Here is a 19,523-nt window from a genome sequence, read left to right on the forward strand (position 1 = left end):
AGAGTTCGATGACGCAAGATATTGGTGCCGGTGCTGCTGCTCATATTTTTACTAGGATAGGTTTTGCTATTGCTAGAGGTGTAGGGGCCCAGATTGTCTCTAGGCTTCCCACTAATTTTTTATAAGTTTTAATATTTTTAAGTTTATAATAATAATAATAATAATAATAATAATAATAATAATAATAATAATAACCACAACAACAACAATAATAATAATAATAATACTGATGATGATGATGATTAATATTATTATATTAAGATTAAATCGTTTATATATATATTTCTTAGTTTTTTGCTGTTGTGTTAGATTTGTAGTATATTTTTTTAATATGTGGGTTTTTTTGGTTGCCGACTTGAAGATATAAGGTCTCAGTTTCGGCCGATCGCTTGCGGGTGCCATCTCTTGACACTTAAAAATAATTACGTAGTATAATTGATTCTTATAGTTTATACATTTTAATATATAAACTAAGATGATCAAGGTCGTCATAAATGATTATTTTAAGATACCACGACGTTAAGTAGCAAGATTTGGAGATCTTTTTTTTAAAATCGAGACTGTTTTATCTTTTTAGTAAAATTCATATTATTTTGGAGGTTTATTTTACACGTATTTTTTTATATCATGTCCAGGTATATAATTACACAATAATTTCATTGTATTTTAACTTCAGGTGTACTTTTATTCATATAGATATAGTACTTACATAGTAATATTAATCATCATGTTTAAGTCTCGCGATACCGCGAGTTATAAACTAATAATAATAAATTTGTTAGAATTTTTTTTTTTAATCGAGATATCAATATCGAATGCTCTCATTTGTCACCACACACGCGTTAGGAGGAAACTCAATTCACAACGATGTTGACATTACCATCGAAAGTTGCTAAAAATCATCACAGACATTTCTCCTGTTCATAAACTAAGTAATGGCACGTGTTGTCTCTTTTAGCATCAAATCAAACTTTATGTATCATTTGTTCATTGTTCAACTAACACAGCAAAAGCAGCAGCACCACCACCACCACATTACTCGTTCATCTACTTTTAATATCTTCATGGAAGAAGCTAACAGTACGTACTTCACTCCTTTTTACTTTAAATATACTTTCGATCATACCATTAACTAATACTGTAACTGTATTTATAAATTATGTCCGATCTTCAAGTTATATTGATTTGTCTAATTGTCTCCATCTGATTGTTAAGTTTGTTTGAATCTGCTTGTTCACTTTCATATATTTCATTGATCTTTAATTGGATTCTTCTATAATCTTTTAAAAAGAAAAAAAATTTAATCTAAGTCGATCAATGATGTGCTAAAGATTCACTAAATAGTTTCGATCCCTAATTTTCATATGACACGGTTGTTTGTACAAAAGTTCAGCTGACATGTGTCATCCATTATGGATTCAATTCTTTGATTTAGCTTTGATATTTGAATGTTGTCAAACAATTGTATGCTCCTCCTATGATGAGGAGTGGCCGTTTGTAGGGTTGCAATCTCGATCCATTTACCAATAAGTGGTTTGATTCGTGGGTCTATATGGGTAATGTTTTACTATCATATTAGTGGGATTGAGTATTGTTGTTGTTGTTGTTGTATAAGAAATGATGAAATGAGTCAAAGTAAACAAAAGTCATAGAAAGTGCATTAGGAATGCAGCATCATATGTCATATAATTTTCAAATATTGATTGATACTTATATAATCTTTTGTTTATAGGCACTCATATTTAACTAGTATTCAAAAGTTTTCGGGTCAACCCACATTAACCTGTTTTGGCTCGTACATATAAACTGTATAATCTTTGGCAATGCGTCTGACCCGCCCATATTGCCTCCACTACTTGTTGTTGTTAGTGTGATAGTTGGTGAAGTATATAAGTGTTTATTTTGAGCAGTTTTACAAGACAGAGATGATAAATACTTGACAAAAGCTGTGGAAGAAGCATATAAGGCAGTAGAATATGGCGAGGGAGGTCCTTTTGGTGCAGTTATTGTTTGCAATGATGAAATTGTTGTAAGTTGTCATAACATGATGCTAAAACATATTGACCCAACTGCACATGCTGAAGTTGTAGCTATAAGAGAGGTTACACACTTGCACCGTTTTTCATTTATACAACCATATACATATATTATCAAGCTCCAAGTACTATATTGACTGTAAATGTTAGTTAGTTAGTTAGTTATAACACCACCACATATTTCAGGCATGTAAAAAACTGAACCAAATCGAGCTTCCTGACTGTGAAATATATGCATCCTGTGAGCCATGTGAAATGTGCTTTACTGCTATTCAGGCTTCAGGAATCAAGGTTCTGCTTTCATCCCTTTCCCTTCTAACACTTTCATTCCATGTACTATAATTTTTTTTTTAAGCTCGACCCATTTACTTACGAATGGGTCGATATTGAGCGTGTTTTACCTCAAACATGTGAAATCAGAAAAGTAAGCTTAAGAGGACGGTTTAGGTTAGTCGAACAAGTTGAAACTTTGTAAAGTCTTTTTTTTTTTTTTTTTTTTTTCTTTCTGCAAAAAACCTTTTAAAATTGATTTATTGCAAGTATATTGTTTTTGTTATAATAGCTAATTAACACCCTTACTATTATTTGTTAAAAAAAGGTTATCGCGGCCAACACAATCCCAACCTGCCTTTTTTTAATCCATACTAAAAGTGGCGTGTATCAAACCGAACCGATTTTGACCCCTCACTGAAACCAGTCCACCCAACCACCTTGATGACATATGCTTTCCACATAATTGAGTCAGTAGAGTAAATACCCAAAGATAAAAATGAATTTGACAAAAATCTGTGTTAAACTTGGCGTAAAATCTATATGAGAGTGTTATGGCTAATTGCTTACATGTACTGTATTTTATAAAAAATCTTTTACAAGGATCACTGTTTGGAAAATAGTTGAATATATTGTCAAATTTGACTTCAACTATTCCATACTACTTAATCCCTAATGAACTAACAAAACTTTGTTTTCTTGGTTATTAACCACATCTTGAGTAATTTTAAACTTATTGTATAGTTTTACGAGAGACTGACTGTAAGAACATATTTTGGTCAAGGATTGCTTTTTTGACATGTCAAATGCAAGAATTTGTACGCTGTTAGCATATTAAATATAGCTGACGTGATATCAAGTATTTGCCAATTTTACAGTTATTAAATATTTTGCAGAGGTTGGTTTATGGTGCTAAAGCGGAAACAGGAATTGCAAGCGGGTTTGATGCTTACATATCAGATGCATTAAGAGGTACTGGATTTTATCATAAGGCTGACTTGGAGATCATAAAAGCTGATGGTAATGTAGCCATTATTGCAGAACAAGTATTTGAAAACATCAAAGCCCAGTCCTCTACTTAATAACACTTCAACTATATGATCAGAATCCTGTCTTCATCGTATTCTATCATTCAAAACAGAGTATAAACTGTTTTTCATCACAAGATATTTATAGAACACCATGTGTGATCATGCATATTTTAACCGAGGGGTTTAATATGCCTGCTCAATATGTAAAGAGGGGTTTAAGGATCTTAGAACGTGGCTCTCCGGTCCGGCTACCGTGAATAACCCTGGCCGACATGATGATGTCGGCGGGGTGGCCAAGTGATTAAGTCCACCTTCGATAGCGGCCGCTGATCGGAAGGCCCCAAATAAGGTCGTAGGTACTAGCTTACAAAAGACTAACCTGTTAACCTTGAAAAGATGCTGAATGATGCTGTTTTTCGTAATGTGTATCGTATGCGATGGTTACGTAATGTGCTCTGTCTGGTAAACGATGATCAGGGTTTGTATTTATAGGCAAACCCTAATTCTTGAATCGTCCCAGATCATCATAATCTCATCCATCACTGACTCCCCCGAATCACGGATATAATTATGGAAAAGATATTTACTTGACAGCTAAGCAACCGCCGTACCGGGAACAAAGGCATTCGCACGCCGCATACCGCACACAAGAACACGCATACGCACAATAGTGATTGTCCGCATACATTCGCGGTGCACCTGCGGGTTGCGGTATCATTATGTCCCCCCAGTTTGATGTTATATGGCACGAGGCGTATGATATCAAACTATTAAGCGAAAGAAAAAACAAGATAACGGCTAGCATTTAATATTCCGCGTGCGCCTCGATGCCATTAAATGCCTGTCACAATCGCAGAAGCCCATTCGGCGGACATGACATAAAGTGGCAATGTGTCAGGCGCGTGCCAACCACGCGCGCACATGTAATCATACCCAACTGGCATCCACGCGCACAAATAAAGTGCTGGCCGTCGATTGCATAACACGTGTACAGCCACGATCACACCACTCCATCCAATCTGCCCTATAAATACTCCATTTCGCAGCTCATTTCCACTTCCCTGCTTCAAGCTTCCTCGTTACGCTGCCAATTTGAATTCCGATCAAAAATCGAACATTCCGGCCACCATTTAAAGGTTAGTATTCATCCGATTACTCCTAGAAAATGACTAAAGCTAACGAGACGTATGTAGATAGCGTAGAGTCTGTTATAGAGCAGAAGCACATAGATTACTTAGTGAAACAGTTTCCTCCCTTAGCCAAGTACAATCCGGTGCCCCCTTTGTCCAATCAGCGAGCCCACGAGCCACCGGAGAAAAAGGTGGCTATTTACGAACATGCTTTTAAGCATGGCAACTTTAGGGTTCCTCCCACTGATTTCTTCCTGGGCGTGCTAGATCATTTTAAGGTCGGATTAGGTCAGTTACACCCTTACGCTATAGGAAAAATAGTCTTGTTCGAGATGTGGTGCGTTGCACTCAAGAAAGTGCCCCTGGTGAAGGTGTTTTGCCATTTATACCGACTAGCTCACCACCACAAATCGTGGTTCACCTTCTTCGCTCGTCAAAACTTCACCAAGACCCCAAAATCGAATGCGGGGAATTGGAAAGAGACATTCTTTTTCGTCGACCAAACTGTGGTGAGTGCAAACTTCCCGCAAACGTTGATATGGTTCGAGAAGGTGGAGAAGGATGTAAACAAGACCCCCGCCCTGGATGAGGATGAAAGGAAACTATTAGCGGAGTGTGCAAACGCACAGCTAGTGCATCGATCATATGGGAACGTAATGCTGCGGCTAGGGAAGATATCCGCACACTGGCCATGGGAGGATGTGCGCCCAGCCATAGTCGGACCGGATGGAAAGGGTAGGAATAGTATAATCGCGTACTAAACTGTTTTTGTATGTACATTATCTAACGCATGCGCGTATCTTTGCAGAAATGAGGATGAAGAAGGTGCTGACTGCGGAAGAGATTGCGGGAATCTCCTTCCGCAAGCAAGATGTGAACGTACAGCTAGAGCAGGAGAAAACAAGCGAAAACGTGGAGCAATCGCCGGCGGCATCCGGCAACAAACGCAAAGCAGCTGAGACCTCTGCGGCTCAGCAGAAGAAGAAGATGACTCCCAAACAGAGGGAGGACATGCGGAACGATAACTTTGTTCCAATCGAGCCACGCTCCGCAGAACTACTTCCCCCATCACTGGTAAGCGTCCATTTCTTGCGTCTTCACCGCATAATAAAGTTCACGTTATAACTATTTACTGATATGCAGAGCATGTGGAGGAGACGCAGCCGTCCACCCCGCGGGTCAACCCAGATCTCCAAGCTACCGCCACATCAAAGGATAAGACAATACACGTGGATTCCGATTCCACACCAACTCCTCCGCAAGGTAGCTTCCGCGTTGCCAACCTCAGCCAACTCACACAGTCTTCCGCAGAAAATGCCGCAGAGCAGTCTGCGTTCCTGCAGCAAATCTTTCCGGACGAATTCCGCGAGCAACTGGCCGCTCTACCGTTTAACCAGGCACACAATGCCTTTATTCAAAACGGCCTTGTATTTTTCGGCATGTTTGCGGATCAGGCCCGCCGCTCTTCCAGCATATACCAGCTAGCTTTGCGCAAAGAGGTAGAGCTGGGACTTCTGCAGGCGGGTGTAGATCAGGTCAAGAAGGATAGGGATGCTGCTGAGGAGGCGCGCAAGGCGGTTGAGTCGACCGCGAATGAAACCAAAGCCGCGCTGATTGAGGAAAGAAAAAAGAGCCGTGAGCTGGTTGGTGCGGTTGAGCAGGCGAAGGGGGATGCAGAACGTTTGCGTTCGGAGCTTGAGAAAGTTACGAGGGAAAGGGATGACGCGGTTACCAACCGCGAGCTGGCAGAGGCGGATCTAGCGAAGCTGCGCACCGCACTCCCTACCATTGCGCAAAAGGTGATGGACTCATAGCCTGTGTCCGACAAGTTCAATGCCTACGTTGATGCGGTCAGGGACCACGAGATCAACAAGGCTGTGCAGGAGGTAATCCAAGCTTGCGGTCTAACACCGCCGTTCCCCGACATCGTTCAAAAGAAGCTAAAAGAGGGAACGGCTGCAGCGTTAATGGAGGCGGAAGAAGCCATCAAGTCCATCCCTATCCCCCTAATCAACGCATTCGCTGCGGACCCGAACATGTCAATCGATGGGTTTTTAAAGGAGGATTATTAGTGTTGGATTGCGCCGTAAGTCCTATGCTTAGGCAGGTATTTGTATTTTTGCAGCCCTAAGTCCCGTGTTGGGCAGGCGTTACAAACAATTACCTCTTATGTAACAACTTAATTTGATGTATATATATTCCTGATATGCATGCGTAGTGTGTGTATTTGTTTATATATCGCGAATCAAAACAAAATGTGAACCGCATGCCCATGCGCATAGTTAACCAAAACTCATGCGTATGCGGGTATTACTGCGTAAAATAAAACAATACTTTAACAATTACCCTTTAATAATTTAGACTCGAAAGCTACTGCGTTATCGCTTTGTCATGTACTAGAGGTGCACTATAGCTGTATGGTAAGCAACGCAACTAAAAACAAGCCAATGTTTTTATGCTTTGAGTTCCTCACGCAAACCAATGCGAGAGTAATTACGCACAAGCAAACCAATGCTTGTAATTTTTTAAGTCGACTTTGCAGCCATCTAGTCTGCGTGGCGCTTGGCTAGGGGAAAACCAATTCCCTTTGCCTGCCGTTAACGTCTAGCCTTGTAACCAAACAGGCTTCTGCCGTACGGGGGCTAGAGGACACCCCTTAAGTAGGCAGGAACCGCATACAAAAAAGATTTAAACAACAAAAGTATGCGCGAGTAAATATTTAATTGGCATTAATCACAATTACAACCGCGACACATCCAAACGGACGAAAAATACATAGAAAAAATAATGTGCTACAATAAACTGGAGTGATCAGGTCCACCTAGCTACATATAACATTTTTTCAATAACGTCGCATGCCAAGTGCGTTTAACAGGTTTTCCATCTAGTGTCTCGAGATGGTACGCCCCGGCATTGTTTGCCTTCGCTACCCTGTATGGACCTTCCCAACGGGGGCCCAGCTTCCCAGTATCCTCCGCATGACTTGCGTCGTTTTGACGCCAAACCAAGTCACCGCACTTGTAAGAGCGTGAACGCACACGCTGATTATAGTACTTTGCGATTTTTTGCTTGTTATTTGCTTCGTTGACAGCCGCAGAGAGTCTGCGCTCCTCCAGTAAATTAAGATTTTCCCGCAAAGCTTCAGAGTTATTTTTCTCATCAAAATTTTGTATGCGGAACGTTGGTACCCCAATTTCTGCGGGTACAACAGCTTCTGATCCATAGACCAAACTGAACGGGGTCTCACCAGTGCTTGCTTTGGGTGTTGTTCTATGCGCCCATAAAACCTTCGGTAGTTCAACCACCCAACCAACGCGATCATGACCCAACCTAGCTTTGATTCCAGCTACTATATCCCGGTTGGTGACTTCGCACTGGCCATTCGCCTGCGGATGCGCGACAGATGTAAAAGTTTGCTTAATATTAAGCTCCGCGCACCAGCTGCGGAAAGGGTCACCCGCGAACTGCGTACCGTTATCGCTAACAATTTCGTTTGGTATACCAAATCGACAGACGATGTCTTCCCATACAAAATTTCGAACCCTTTTTCCTGAGATTGCTGCCAGCGGTCTCGCTTCGACCCACTTTGTGAAATAGTCGATTGCGACAATCAAGAATTTGATGTTTCCTGCGTGTGCAGAATGTGCGTAAGGTACTGATGTAACATGTTAAGAAAATAAATGATAAAATTACCTCGGCCTTTTGGGAATGGTCCGACTATGTCGATTGCCCATTTGCAGAATGGCCACGGTGAGGAGACTGGTATCATTGGATGCGCAGGTGCTCTGCTAATAGGTGCATGTATTTGGCATGATTCACATTGCTTAACTATGCGCGCAGTATCCGCGTACATGGTGGGCCAATAATATCCTAGCCGCATTATTTTTGACACAATGGACCTGTGCCCCGAATGGAGTGCGCATGCACCCTCATGCACCTCGCGTACAACTACCTCCGCCTCTTTCGGGCCAATGCACCTTAAGTGCGGTCCCAAATAATTCTTTCGATATAGGACGTTACCCTCAAGGGCATACAGCGGTGCCTTAACGCGGACTTTCTTTGCATCAGCAGAATCTGCAGGAGAAGTGCCATCCCGCAGAAAAGCCACGATGGGCGTCATCCATGTTGAGCTTGATTCCTCGACTGGTGCCACTAAAGGCATCATAACAATGGATTTCGCATTGAGTTCTTCTATTAGAACTTTCTTCCCCATATGATCAAAAGCCAAGGCAGCCAGTTTGCTTAGCGCATCCGCTTTCTTATTTTGCCCCCGCATTACGTGGGAGATTTGAAAAGCTTCAAACTGGTCAGCGAGGTTGTGAACAAGCGATAGATATTGCTGCATGGCTATGTCATGCGCTTCGAAATCTCCGCTGACTTGACTGCATACTAGCTTTGAATCCACATAAGCGTGCAAAATTTTAACATTTAACCTATGCGCAATGCGCATACCTGCTAACAGAGCCTCATACTCTGCTTCGTTGTTTGTAACAGCAAAATTAAACCGCAGTGCGTATGTATGCTCTTCGCCATCCGGGCCTGTTAAAATTACACCGGCACCTGCACCAGATGCGCTGCATGCACCATCGGTGTACAATTCCCATGGTGACAAAGTTGGTGCAGGTGGATCCTGATGTTCTGCTGATGCCTCGACCTCCGCAGGTAATTCTGCTAGGTAATCAGCAAGTATTTGACCCTTAACCGCACTGCGCGAAGAAAAATTTATTTCATGTTCACCTAATTCAACTGCCCACTTAGCCATTCGGCCAGAAATCTCAGGCTTGTACAACACCTGAAAGAAAAATGATTGCGTTAGTCAATGCGGTAACCCCGGTCATTGCCGCAAAGTAGGCGTTTACCAACCTGTTTGATTGGTTGATCAGTTAGAACCACGATTGGATGTGCTTGAAAATATCGGCGCAAACGCCGCGTCGTATGGACCAGCGCATATACAAGCTTTTCTATTGGTGAGTAGTTTACTTCGCTTGATGTCATCAGCGTCTTGCTTACGAAGTAGACCGACATTTGCGTCTGAGAAAAACCTCAGTCGTTAAATTTCTGCGATATAAATAAAGCATGTAAATTAATGGATTACCTTTCCGCGATCCGCGATGAGGACTGAGCTGACAGCTTCCTTCGATGCCGCGAGGTACAGCGTTAGCGTTTCTCCTGATACTGGCGCAGTAAGTGTTGGTAATTCTGCAAGCACCTTTTTCATCTCCTGAAAGGCTGATTCCGCTTCCTGAGTCCATACGAAGTCTTTTTTCTTCAAACAATTTTTCAAAGTATTGAAGAATGGCAACTGTCGTTCTGCGGCTTTCGACAGAAACCGTGTGATAGCCGCAAGCTTCCCCGTTAGACTCTGCACATCTTTCTTTGTCTTCGGAGATGGCAAATTATCAATGGCCTCAATCTTTTTGGGATTGGCCTTGATACCCCGCGCTGTCACCACATGACCTAAAAACTTGCCTTCCTCTTCCCCAAAACTACATTTTAGCGGGTTAAGCTTCATGTTGATCCTGCGCAGAGATGCAAACGTTTCCAGGATGTCTGCGAGCATGTCTTCTTCGGTGTTACTTTTAATTACCAAGTCGTCGACGTACGCTTCAAGATTTCTACCGATTTGGTGCTTGAATGCTGCGTCAATTACACGCTGATAGGTCGCGCCAGCATTCTTTAAACCGAAAGGCATCTTCGTGTAACAATAAATACCCTGCGGCGTATGAAAAGCAGTCTTGTCCTCATCCTCCGCAGCCATTAAGATTTGGTGATAACCCTTGTACGCGTCCAGAAAACACTTGTACCTAAATCCCGATAGTGATTCTACCTTCCAGTCTATCTCCGGGAGAGGGTAATTGTCCTTGGGACATGCCTTATTGATATCTTTGAAATCAACGCACATCCTCCAGTTACCGTCAGCCTTTTTTACCAACACAGGATTTGCAACCCATGTCTGATAACGCACTTCCCGCAGAATGCCTGCTTTGACAAGGCTGTCCACCTCTGCGCACAACCAATCACTGCGGTCTAGGGCCATATGCCGCTTCTTTTGCCTAACGGGTGTCAATGATGGATTAACGTTTAACTTATGCTCCGCAATATCCCGCGGAACCCCTGTCATGTCTGACTCGCACCATGCGAAAATATCTGCGTTAGCTGACAGTATTCCATGCAACTTGCCCTTCGTTTCGGCTGACAAGCCTGCGCCGATTTTAATTCGCTTATCCGGATGCAAGCGATTTGCTATTACTGCACAGTTTGCAAGTTGCTCTCCTACGCTAGGAGCGCTTACAGACGCGACAGAGCCACACAGCTCGGTTGCTTGATGTGACGCAACTGTGGCAACGCCTCCTACTGTGGGAAACTTAATCAAACCATGCACTACCGATGGGATAATGTTAAAACGCCGTATAAAGTTTCTCCCTAGCAGTGCATTATATCGTGAAGTTGAACGAACCACATAAAAATCGACCAATTCACGCCTGATCATCTGCGGGTTCCTGTCATCCGCAAGCTCTATCATTAATTCTATTCGGCCTAGCGGCCACGAGTTTTCTTCAGAGAACCCTGATAGCGTAATATCAGGCTGACGTAACTGCGCTTTGACTTCTGCCGGAAGGAAACGATAACAATGCTCATACATAATATCGACACCGCTGCCAGTGTCAACATGCATGCGCTTAACCTGGATTCCGCAATCGGGGATGCGACACTTGATGATAATGGGCTCATTAATAGAATCAATTGACATTACAGGAGGGAAAGTGATCGGGAGAAGCTCCCAATCCTGATGATCGTTGTACTTTCTCCGCTGGCTGATTTTCTCTGCGTCAACCATGTTAATGGTTAAGTCGGCATTTTTTGCTTTGTCAACTTTCTGCCACGCGAAAGTCTTAGACTTCGGAGCCTCTTCTGCGGCCTTTCCCTTGTCCTTTTTAGGTGGTTTTAGATGATCCAACTTGCCTGCGCGAAGCGCTTCCAGAACCCGTTCCATCAAATTTTTACATCGATTGGTGTCGTGACCATAATCGTCATGAAATTCACAATACTTTGTTTTGTCCCGCTTGCCAAATTCTGTAAGCGGAGTTGGAACCGCGAAGGTCGCGCATACTGGCTCCGTTGCCAAAATTTCCTTGGGCGTTTTGGACAAACTTTTTAGTAGTGCATAGTTCTGATTATTGATGCCGCGCTGATTATTGTTTCGATAATTGCCACTTGATTTCCCTTTATCATTCCTGATTGGACCACCGCTAGGATACCTTCCACGAGAGTTGTTACCGCGACCTTGATCGCGCGAACGATCATCATCGTCCTTTCTCTCGTTGCGTGAGCTAGCTGTTGGAATGTCATTATCTTCGCCACTCCGCATATAGTCGTGGCATTCATTAAGCGCCTCGGCATAAGTTGTTGGGACTGTATGGCGCAGGCGCCTTACCAGTGTTGGATGACGTTCTTAGTTTATACCATGTATGAGTCCGGAAATCTGTTGCTCTGGTTTGAGATCTGGTATACGCAGGCACTCATTAGTATACCTTGTGAGAAATTCGCCCAAAGATTCCTTGGGCTTCTGCACGATGTCATGGCATTCAATGTGAGTGCGCTTGCGTGGTCTCTGATTCTGATATTGCAGTAAAAACTTCGTCCGCAGATCCATAAACCCGGCAATACTACCCGCCGGCAACTTATTAAACCACTCACGAGCAATACCCTGCAGTGTCATAGGAAATATCTGACACGCAACCGGATCCACCCAGCCTTGAGTGCGCATTGCGCCTTCGAAGCGCTGTAAAAAATCATCTGGATCGGTCAGGCCATTGTAAGTACCCAACGTGCTAGGTATCTTTGGTGCTGATGGAAACGGGTACGCGGATATATGCGGAGGAAACTTGTCAAAGGTAGTCGGTAGCTCGAAGGGTGGTTTAACAGGATCCCCTTTCAAATTTGCAAAGAAACGCTTCATCATGTCCTGAACAAAGTCAGGTTGTGAAAATAAGTGAACCATATCGGGAGGTGCGGCCTGCATGAATTGACTTGCAAGATTTGCCTGCCCTTGAACATTTTGCCAAGGTTGACCCTGCGTCTGCGGATATGACCAAGGCTGCTGCGTTGGAAAAGAGGGATAACTTGAAGACGCAGAGTACACAGGTGGCTGTAAAGGAAGCGAAACCTGTGGCGCAGATATCTGCGAAACTTGAGGATACACACTTAAAAGCCCAACTGTATGCGCTGTGCTTTGCTGCTGCGCTGTTATCGGCGCCCAATGAGAGTTCGCATCTGGGATGACCCCAAATCCCCAACTATTAAGTAACGCCTGCGCATCCGCAGGAGTTAAAAATTGTGAAACTGGGCGCGGTGGTTGCCAAGGTTGCAACGGTGTAAATGACGAATTCTGCTGAATGCTCTGCGTATGCAGAGGTATTGAAACAGTGGTACTGTAAATAGGTACCTGGCCGCAGCAAACCACATGCGGCCCCGTTGTTCCACCGCCAACGCCTGCAAAAATGACCCTTGGATCCACTGACGAAAAGTCCAGCCGCGTGGTTGTGACTGGTGAGTTTGCTCTTGGCGGTGTGACCCCGTCTGAATATATCGGCTTGTACCTCTGAAAGGGTTCGCCGGATATAGGTGGAGGGTATATCGTGTATCCCGCCTGAGTAGCGGCCTCCGTAGTCATAACCGGTGTATGTTGACTACCAGACGGTGCGTTCTGAACATCTGTTTGGGTATGTTCCGATGATTCCTCGGAAGTCATGATACTGTTAAAGAAAAAATTCAAAAATTTTGTAAATAACGAGTCATACAATTCAAAACCTTAAAAGAAAAAGCAATTAAACAGTCTTGAATTAATTCGACTCTCAATGAAAGCACCACTTGATCATGCATATTTTAACCGAGGGGTTTAATATGCCTGCTCAATATGTAAAGAGGGGTTTAAGGATCTTAGAACGTGGCTCTCCGGTCCGGCTACCGTGAATAACCCTGGCCGACATGATGATGTCGGCGGGGTGACCAAGTGATTAAGTCCACCTTCGATAGCGGCCGCTGATCGGAAGGCCCCAAATAAGGTCGTAGGTACTAGCTTACAAAAGACTAGCCTGTTAACCTTGAAAAGATGCTGAATGATGCTGTTTTTCGTAATGTGTATCGTATGCGATGGTTACGTAATGTGCTCTGTCTGGTAAACGATGATCAGGGTTTGTATTTATAGGCAAACCCTAATTCTTGAATCGTCCCAGATCATCATAATCTCATCCATCACTGACTCCCCCGAATCACGGATATAATTATGGAAAAGATATTTACTTGACAGCTAAGCAACCGCCGTACCGGGAACAAAGGCATTCGCACGCCGCATACCGCACACAAGAACACGCATACGCACAATAGTGATTGTCCGCATACATTCGCGGTGCACCTGCAGGTTGCGGTATCATTAATGTGAATGTGAATGTGAATGCAGTTGAATAAAGTGATCTGAATAAAGGTTTAATTAGTGATGCATTAAATGGAATGTTTGGTTTATATGAATGCTCACCATAGATGTCATTGAAGGTATATTGTTTTGTAAGATATTGAAACAAGGGTGCTTCTTACAAAAATGAAGCAACAAACTTTTTGAAGCTTTTATGAGCTTTTAACTTCTGACTTTTATGAAAAAAACTCCAAGTAAAAAGCCGCGTTTGATTTTTAAAGCTTTTTAAGGAAGGTAAAAAAAAACTAAAAGCTAATTAAAGTAGCGTTTGAGGAAAAAAAACTCAACTTTTTTATCATTAAACTCTTTATTTTAACATTTATCCTGTCAAACACCTAAATACATATAAAAATCTAATAGCTACACGCTAGTATTGCCAAATATTAACTAGCCAAACATACCCAAAAGCTTGAAGATCACGAGGTTTAAGCTGGTGGTTTCTGACATTTCACCCATTTATAAGTTAATTTGGGTTTTGTTTTATACTTTTAATCTTTAATCTTTATTTAACTAATTAATGATTAATGTGTTGTAAGGGTATAACAAAAAGTTAAAGCGGAGTAACGCTAAAAAGGAAATACTAGATGCTTGCAAAAAGCTAGATACTTTTTCGTTACGAATGATGTTGTTTAAGAGCACACTACTCTAACTTTAAACTTATATTGGGTTATCATATTACTGCCATACAATTATACGTGCTAACAAAACCAGCTATGCAAATTGTTTGAGCGAGCATGAAACAAACAATAGGTGCTAAAAGTGAGGAGGTGACTTGTCATCTTCAGCTTGTTTTTTGTTTATGTGTTGAAAAGGATCGTCGCAAAGAAAGTGGATAAATGATCTCAAAAAGATTTTGGAAGAAGCCGTGATCATAAATATTGTTCTTAATAATCTCAATATCTTCAAGATGAGATCTTTTAAAGAATGATTTCCATTTGCTCTGCGAAGGAGGCTTATTTGTTGTGTCTTGGGTCAAATCAGCTAAACTAGTTTTTAGTGCTTCTGCACTTGCTTTTGCTTCTTTCACCTTCCTTTGCCAGCTTACATACTCTTGCCATTTGAAAGTCTGCATCCGTAAAGAATTCAGATATGTTCAAGGTTTACTAAACATGTCTACATTTATCGATACATATGAACCACGAGAAAAGTAACTATAATGATATCGATTCTTCTAATGACAACCCATAGGATTGTCATTAAAAATTAAAATTAATGCTGGTACATGGCGTGGTTATTTTCCAGAGTGTGGTTGATACTTATTAATGTACAATTCTTTCTTGCATGTCCTAATCCCTTAATGACAACCCTTCATTAGAAAAATCCTTATTTAAACAACCTCTTAAAAGTACAAGATATTACTTGATTCAACTTTTCTACTAAGAAATATCTTGTCATTATTTTGCCATTGGTTTAAATAATGACAAAATATTACTTAGTAAATTAATTTGAACGGAGTAATAGCTTATAATTTAAGATGTTGTATAGATAATTTAATTAAGAGGTAGTACGCATGTCTCGATCTATCGGAGACATAACACAAGTGGAACAAAGCCGTTGTTAGATAAATGGGTCCAAATTGTCACCAATGACAAGAACAAGTGAAGGTAACAAAGCTTACTTCATTAGTGGTAGTATTGCTGATACACAGGCTTAAATGGTACCCAAAGAAACCAGATAGAAGCAGAGAAACTATAGCCATGAATACCATTAATAGTATCTGAGTGTTGTATGAGCTTATCAACCACTGTTGCAGGACGTAAAAGATGTTAATTAATATAGATAAAATGTTACAAAATCATATATTTGTAACTCAGATTTATAGCACTAACCTGTACAACATGTGGAGCCAAGCTCCGGAATGAATTTTCAATGCCATAATATACTGCATTGATAAAACATAAACAGATTCAAATTATGACTTCCTTATGAACGTTACCATTGAATTATTATTATCTTTAATATTATTTATTTATGGACACAATACAATACAATACAATACAATACAAATGGTACCTGTTAAAATATATACAACTTCTAGTTCTTTCAACCGACCAGCAAGAACTAAACCAATTGCAACTGTTCCATATACACAAAGAAAGAAATGCCTGCACATTGAAGTTGCATTTACATGCTTAGACCAAAGAATACATGTCAAATTTACTTGTTTCTAGTTGAGCAAGTATAATTATAATTCATTAATTATTAATTAAATTAAATTAATTAAATGAGCCCTATTCACTCACCAGAGAAGAAATGATACAAAATATAGAGTATTTTTCTCCCCAATGCAATTATTCTGAAATGATGAGAAACATAATAATAATTAGTGCACATTATTCTATATGGAAGATGAGGTTGTTAAATCTTCCTGTTAGAAACATAAGAAGATTTCAGAGAGTAATCTGACCATCCATCCACAATGATGATCGAATCGCGCAACACAGCGATCACATATGCTGCAATGCTTTGACCTGGCAGGTCTGAATGACAAAACAGTAACAAAGAATTATAATAAAAAAAGTTAGATGTGGCAAAGTGGGTGGTGAGGAAGATTAAGAGGTCAAAATGGGCAACTATATATAATGCGGGTTGGAGTGGCCCGAAAGACCTTCTGTACAAATAATGTAGATCTTCAACGTGTCAAAAATAATTACAGAAAAATATACCGTTTCAAAAATAATCCTACTCTGCATTGCAATTATTTTAAAGGTTTTATGCATCATTTATAAACCTTGGGTAATCTTTGACCCGTTTGACATGTTTCCTTTTTAGCCAACTGTTTGATTACATGCTTGACTGTTAGAGATGAAACTGTGACCAGAATCAACATGTACTTGAAAAATTGTAGCTTCTTGTAAATAAAGAGATCCACATGTATTCCCAAAAAAAAAAAAAAATAATAATAAAATAAATCATAATTTATAAACATAAACAGACTACTAATACAAACAATGTACGTACTTAAGGATTTTGCAGGTGGAACATTCTTTCTCTGAATAAATTATGTTGTCATAAGGATACACAGAGAGATATCGAGATACGTTTTCAGCATTGACAGTTCCTGGATCAGAAAAACTAGTTAACAGAAAAAGTAATATGCCCATACCAACAGCCAACAAGCTTGTGTATCTGCAAACATTGTATGGAGTCCAACGAAAATCAGTATACTTATACCATTTATATTTATAAGCTGAAGGTAACGATATATATATATATATATATATATATATATATATATATATATATATATATATATATATATATATATATATATACCTGTGATATCCACTCATATAATGATTAGGAATATACTCAAAAGTTGAGTACACGACCAAGTAATAGGTACCACCAACTATCGCTACGTATATTGCCTGCAAGTAAAGGGGGGGAAACTGAATTCCTCACATCACATAAAATGAAGAAATGGACATTCGAAGAAAAGGGAAGAAGAAAAAATGAAACATTCCAAAAATCCACCGTTTATTCTTTTTGGCACCGACTTTTTTCGTATGTAACTAGCAAGATTTTCAGCTGTTGTTTATTTTAATTCCTGCAATCTTTTTCAAAGCATCTAATGCATTATAAGATCCCATTCCAAATTATTCAACAGATTTCTCCTTAGCAAATTGGTTCACAGAAGCCTATTACCCGTATAGTTATCAAATACGCCATCCAATGACCGTATCGAGGTAGATGGTGAGTGCATGAATTAACCAATTGCACAGTTATCACACAAATTTTTAGAAATAAAAAATAAAACAAACAGCTAAACTTTCATAAGCAACGACTTTAATATGTGCAACAATTTAGCAGAGATATATTACTCGCACGAGTTACTATCTATTTTAGTTTGAGAAAAGCCCTTACTGAAGCAACACTGTTAGTTCTCAATTCCTATAATAGTTTATATACAGCCTTAACTAAAATCAAACTTACAAGTTAATTTACTCATCAAATTTACCTAATGGCCCAAACCTCCAATAAGCAATCGATATCTTTCCTTGAATCACTCATACTTGCAATATTATTTAACTAAAAACAGGCTTCTTCACCGATACAGATCAACATACTATCCACCATTGTAGAAAGGGTTGACACATACATTATGATAATAACTTTAGACAATATCTAGCCATGACTAGACTAAAAACGCTCTTACGAGTTGTATTCGAAGACCTTATTTTACATAAACCTTAAACCAACTTTATCGAATACCACCAACAGCAGAGACATAAACAAAATTCAACTTCTTAAATTTTTTATACATAAAGTAAAGCTTATGGTACGTGTGAGCAGCCACTGCTCAAGTGCTCGACACCCAAACATGTTTTCTATCAAAAGAATGAAACCTATAATGCTATTCAGTCAAACAGAATATATGAAAATTTTACAAGCTTTGTGAAACAACAAACCTGTAAAATGGGGTTTGGTCGATCGCAGCAGTAGTACTGCGTAAGATAGAGTGCATTGGTACCTCTAGATCCGAAGACGAAATCAACAAAACGCCTGTGTCATAATAAGAATTAATACAAAAACAATGTGAGCAATAATAAAGGTTTGTGTCCTTTTTTCATAGACTCAAAAACTATAACAATCAAGACAGAACTAATACAATTAGTCATCAAATTAAAACAATTGAGATCATTAACATATAATTCAACCAGATCACCTAAAATAAATTAATAGTGTTGCTTAATTAGATACATATTTTAACAAATTTTGAAAGTATACTACTTGATTATGAGAGTATAAGCATTTGATCAAGTAAACAACTTTATTGGAAGTTATGAAGTTAAGAAACAAAAAGATCCTAAATTTTAACAAAAAAGGAAAAAAGAAAATAGGGTTTTGATACCGGAAGTAATCGAAAGCACCAAAAGTAAGGAAGTTATGAATGCGATTGATGAAAGTGCCTTGAAAAATTGGCCATTGGCCGCACAAAAAAGATACGACGACTAAAAAGGTTACGAGCCCATGGCAAACCAGAAGCCATTGAACGGCCATTCAAATTAAAATTAATTATCAAGTCGAAAACAAGGAAGCGCTAAGGAGTGTAACAATGGTGGAAATTTGATTGAAGATGAATCTGAACTGAATGGGTTGACTTTACTTATTTTGAGATAGTAAAGGAATCATTGTTGTCTTTCGGGCCCAAAATTGTATCATAGATTTTATAGATTATGAGCCCGTTGTACATTAAGCATGTGAAATTATAAATTTGGACAAAAGAATAGTAATTAATATATAGATTAATTATTTTTCGATGTAATTTTGTAACATCCCGCATTTTTTCGTTAAATTATTTTAACGCCCGTCTTTTTATTTTAATAATATCCTCAGTATCTCGATTCGTATCCTCCATTAGCTTACATTCTTAAAATATTTTCGTCATTGGATTATAACATCTCTCGTTCTCTCGTGTAATTTAAAATATTCGTTCGGTTAATTCCCGCACCCGATTACAAACTTGAGGGACTAAACTTGCCAAAGTGTTAAAGATTTGACTAGGTCAAAGGAGTCAAACACCACCTCCTCCATTCATTATTTTCATTTTTATTTTCATTTTCTTCCCATACTTTCACAT

At 40.0% G+C, this 19,523-nt stretch overlaps 2 protein-coding genes across 2 annotated transcripts; one reads left to right on the top strand and one right to left on the bottom strand.

Moving 5' to 3' along the window:
• The first annotated feature begins 970 nt into the window (after positions 1 to 970).
• Positions 971 to 13,952, top strand: LOC139867394 (guanosine deaminase-like). Its single transcript, XM_071855765.1, has 5 exons — positions 971 to 1,080; positions 1,911 to 2,101; positions 2,223 to 2,327; positions 3,203 to 3,488; positions 13,910 to 13,952. Exons 1-4 carry the CDS (start codon positions 975 to 977, stop codon positions 3,386 to 3,388), a joined length of 588 nt encoding a protein of 195 aa, XP_071711866.1. The 5' UTR covers positions 971 to 974; the 3' UTR covers positions 3,389 to 3,488; positions 13,910 to 13,952.
• A 548-nt stretch (positions 13,953 to 14,500) lies between these two features.
• On the bottom strand, positions 14,501 to 19,044 carry LOC139866253 (probable protein S-acyltransferase 17). The gene is made up of 10 exons (XM_071854438.1): positions 18,795 to 19,044; positions 18,352 to 18,445; positions 17,216 to 17,310; positions 16,901 to 17,068; positions 16,347 to 16,419; positions 16,183 to 16,235; positions 15,953 to 16,044; positions 15,769 to 15,821; positions 15,558 to 15,683; positions 14,501 to 15,005 (listed from the first exon to the last, which is right to left on the bottom strand). The coding sequence occupies exons 1-10, from the start codon at positions 18,941 to 18,943 to the stop codon at positions 14,721 to 14,723; spliced, it is 1,188 nt and encodes a 395-aa protein (XP_071710539.1). The 5' UTR covers positions 18,944 to 19,044; the 3' UTR covers positions 14,501 to 14,720.
• Positions 19,045 to 19,523: the final 479 nt, after the last annotated feature.

The sequence above is a fragment of the Rutidosis leptorrhynchoides genome, chromosome 9 (assembly GCF_046630445.1).
Source record: "Rutidosis leptorrhynchoides isolate AG116_Rl617_1_P2 chromosome 9, CSIRO_AGI_Rlap_v1, whole genome shotgun sequence".
In the NCBI taxonomy this organism is placed as follows: Eukaryota; Viridiplantae; Streptophyta; class Magnoliopsida; order Asterales; family Asteraceae; genus Rutidosis; species Rutidosis leptorrhynchoides.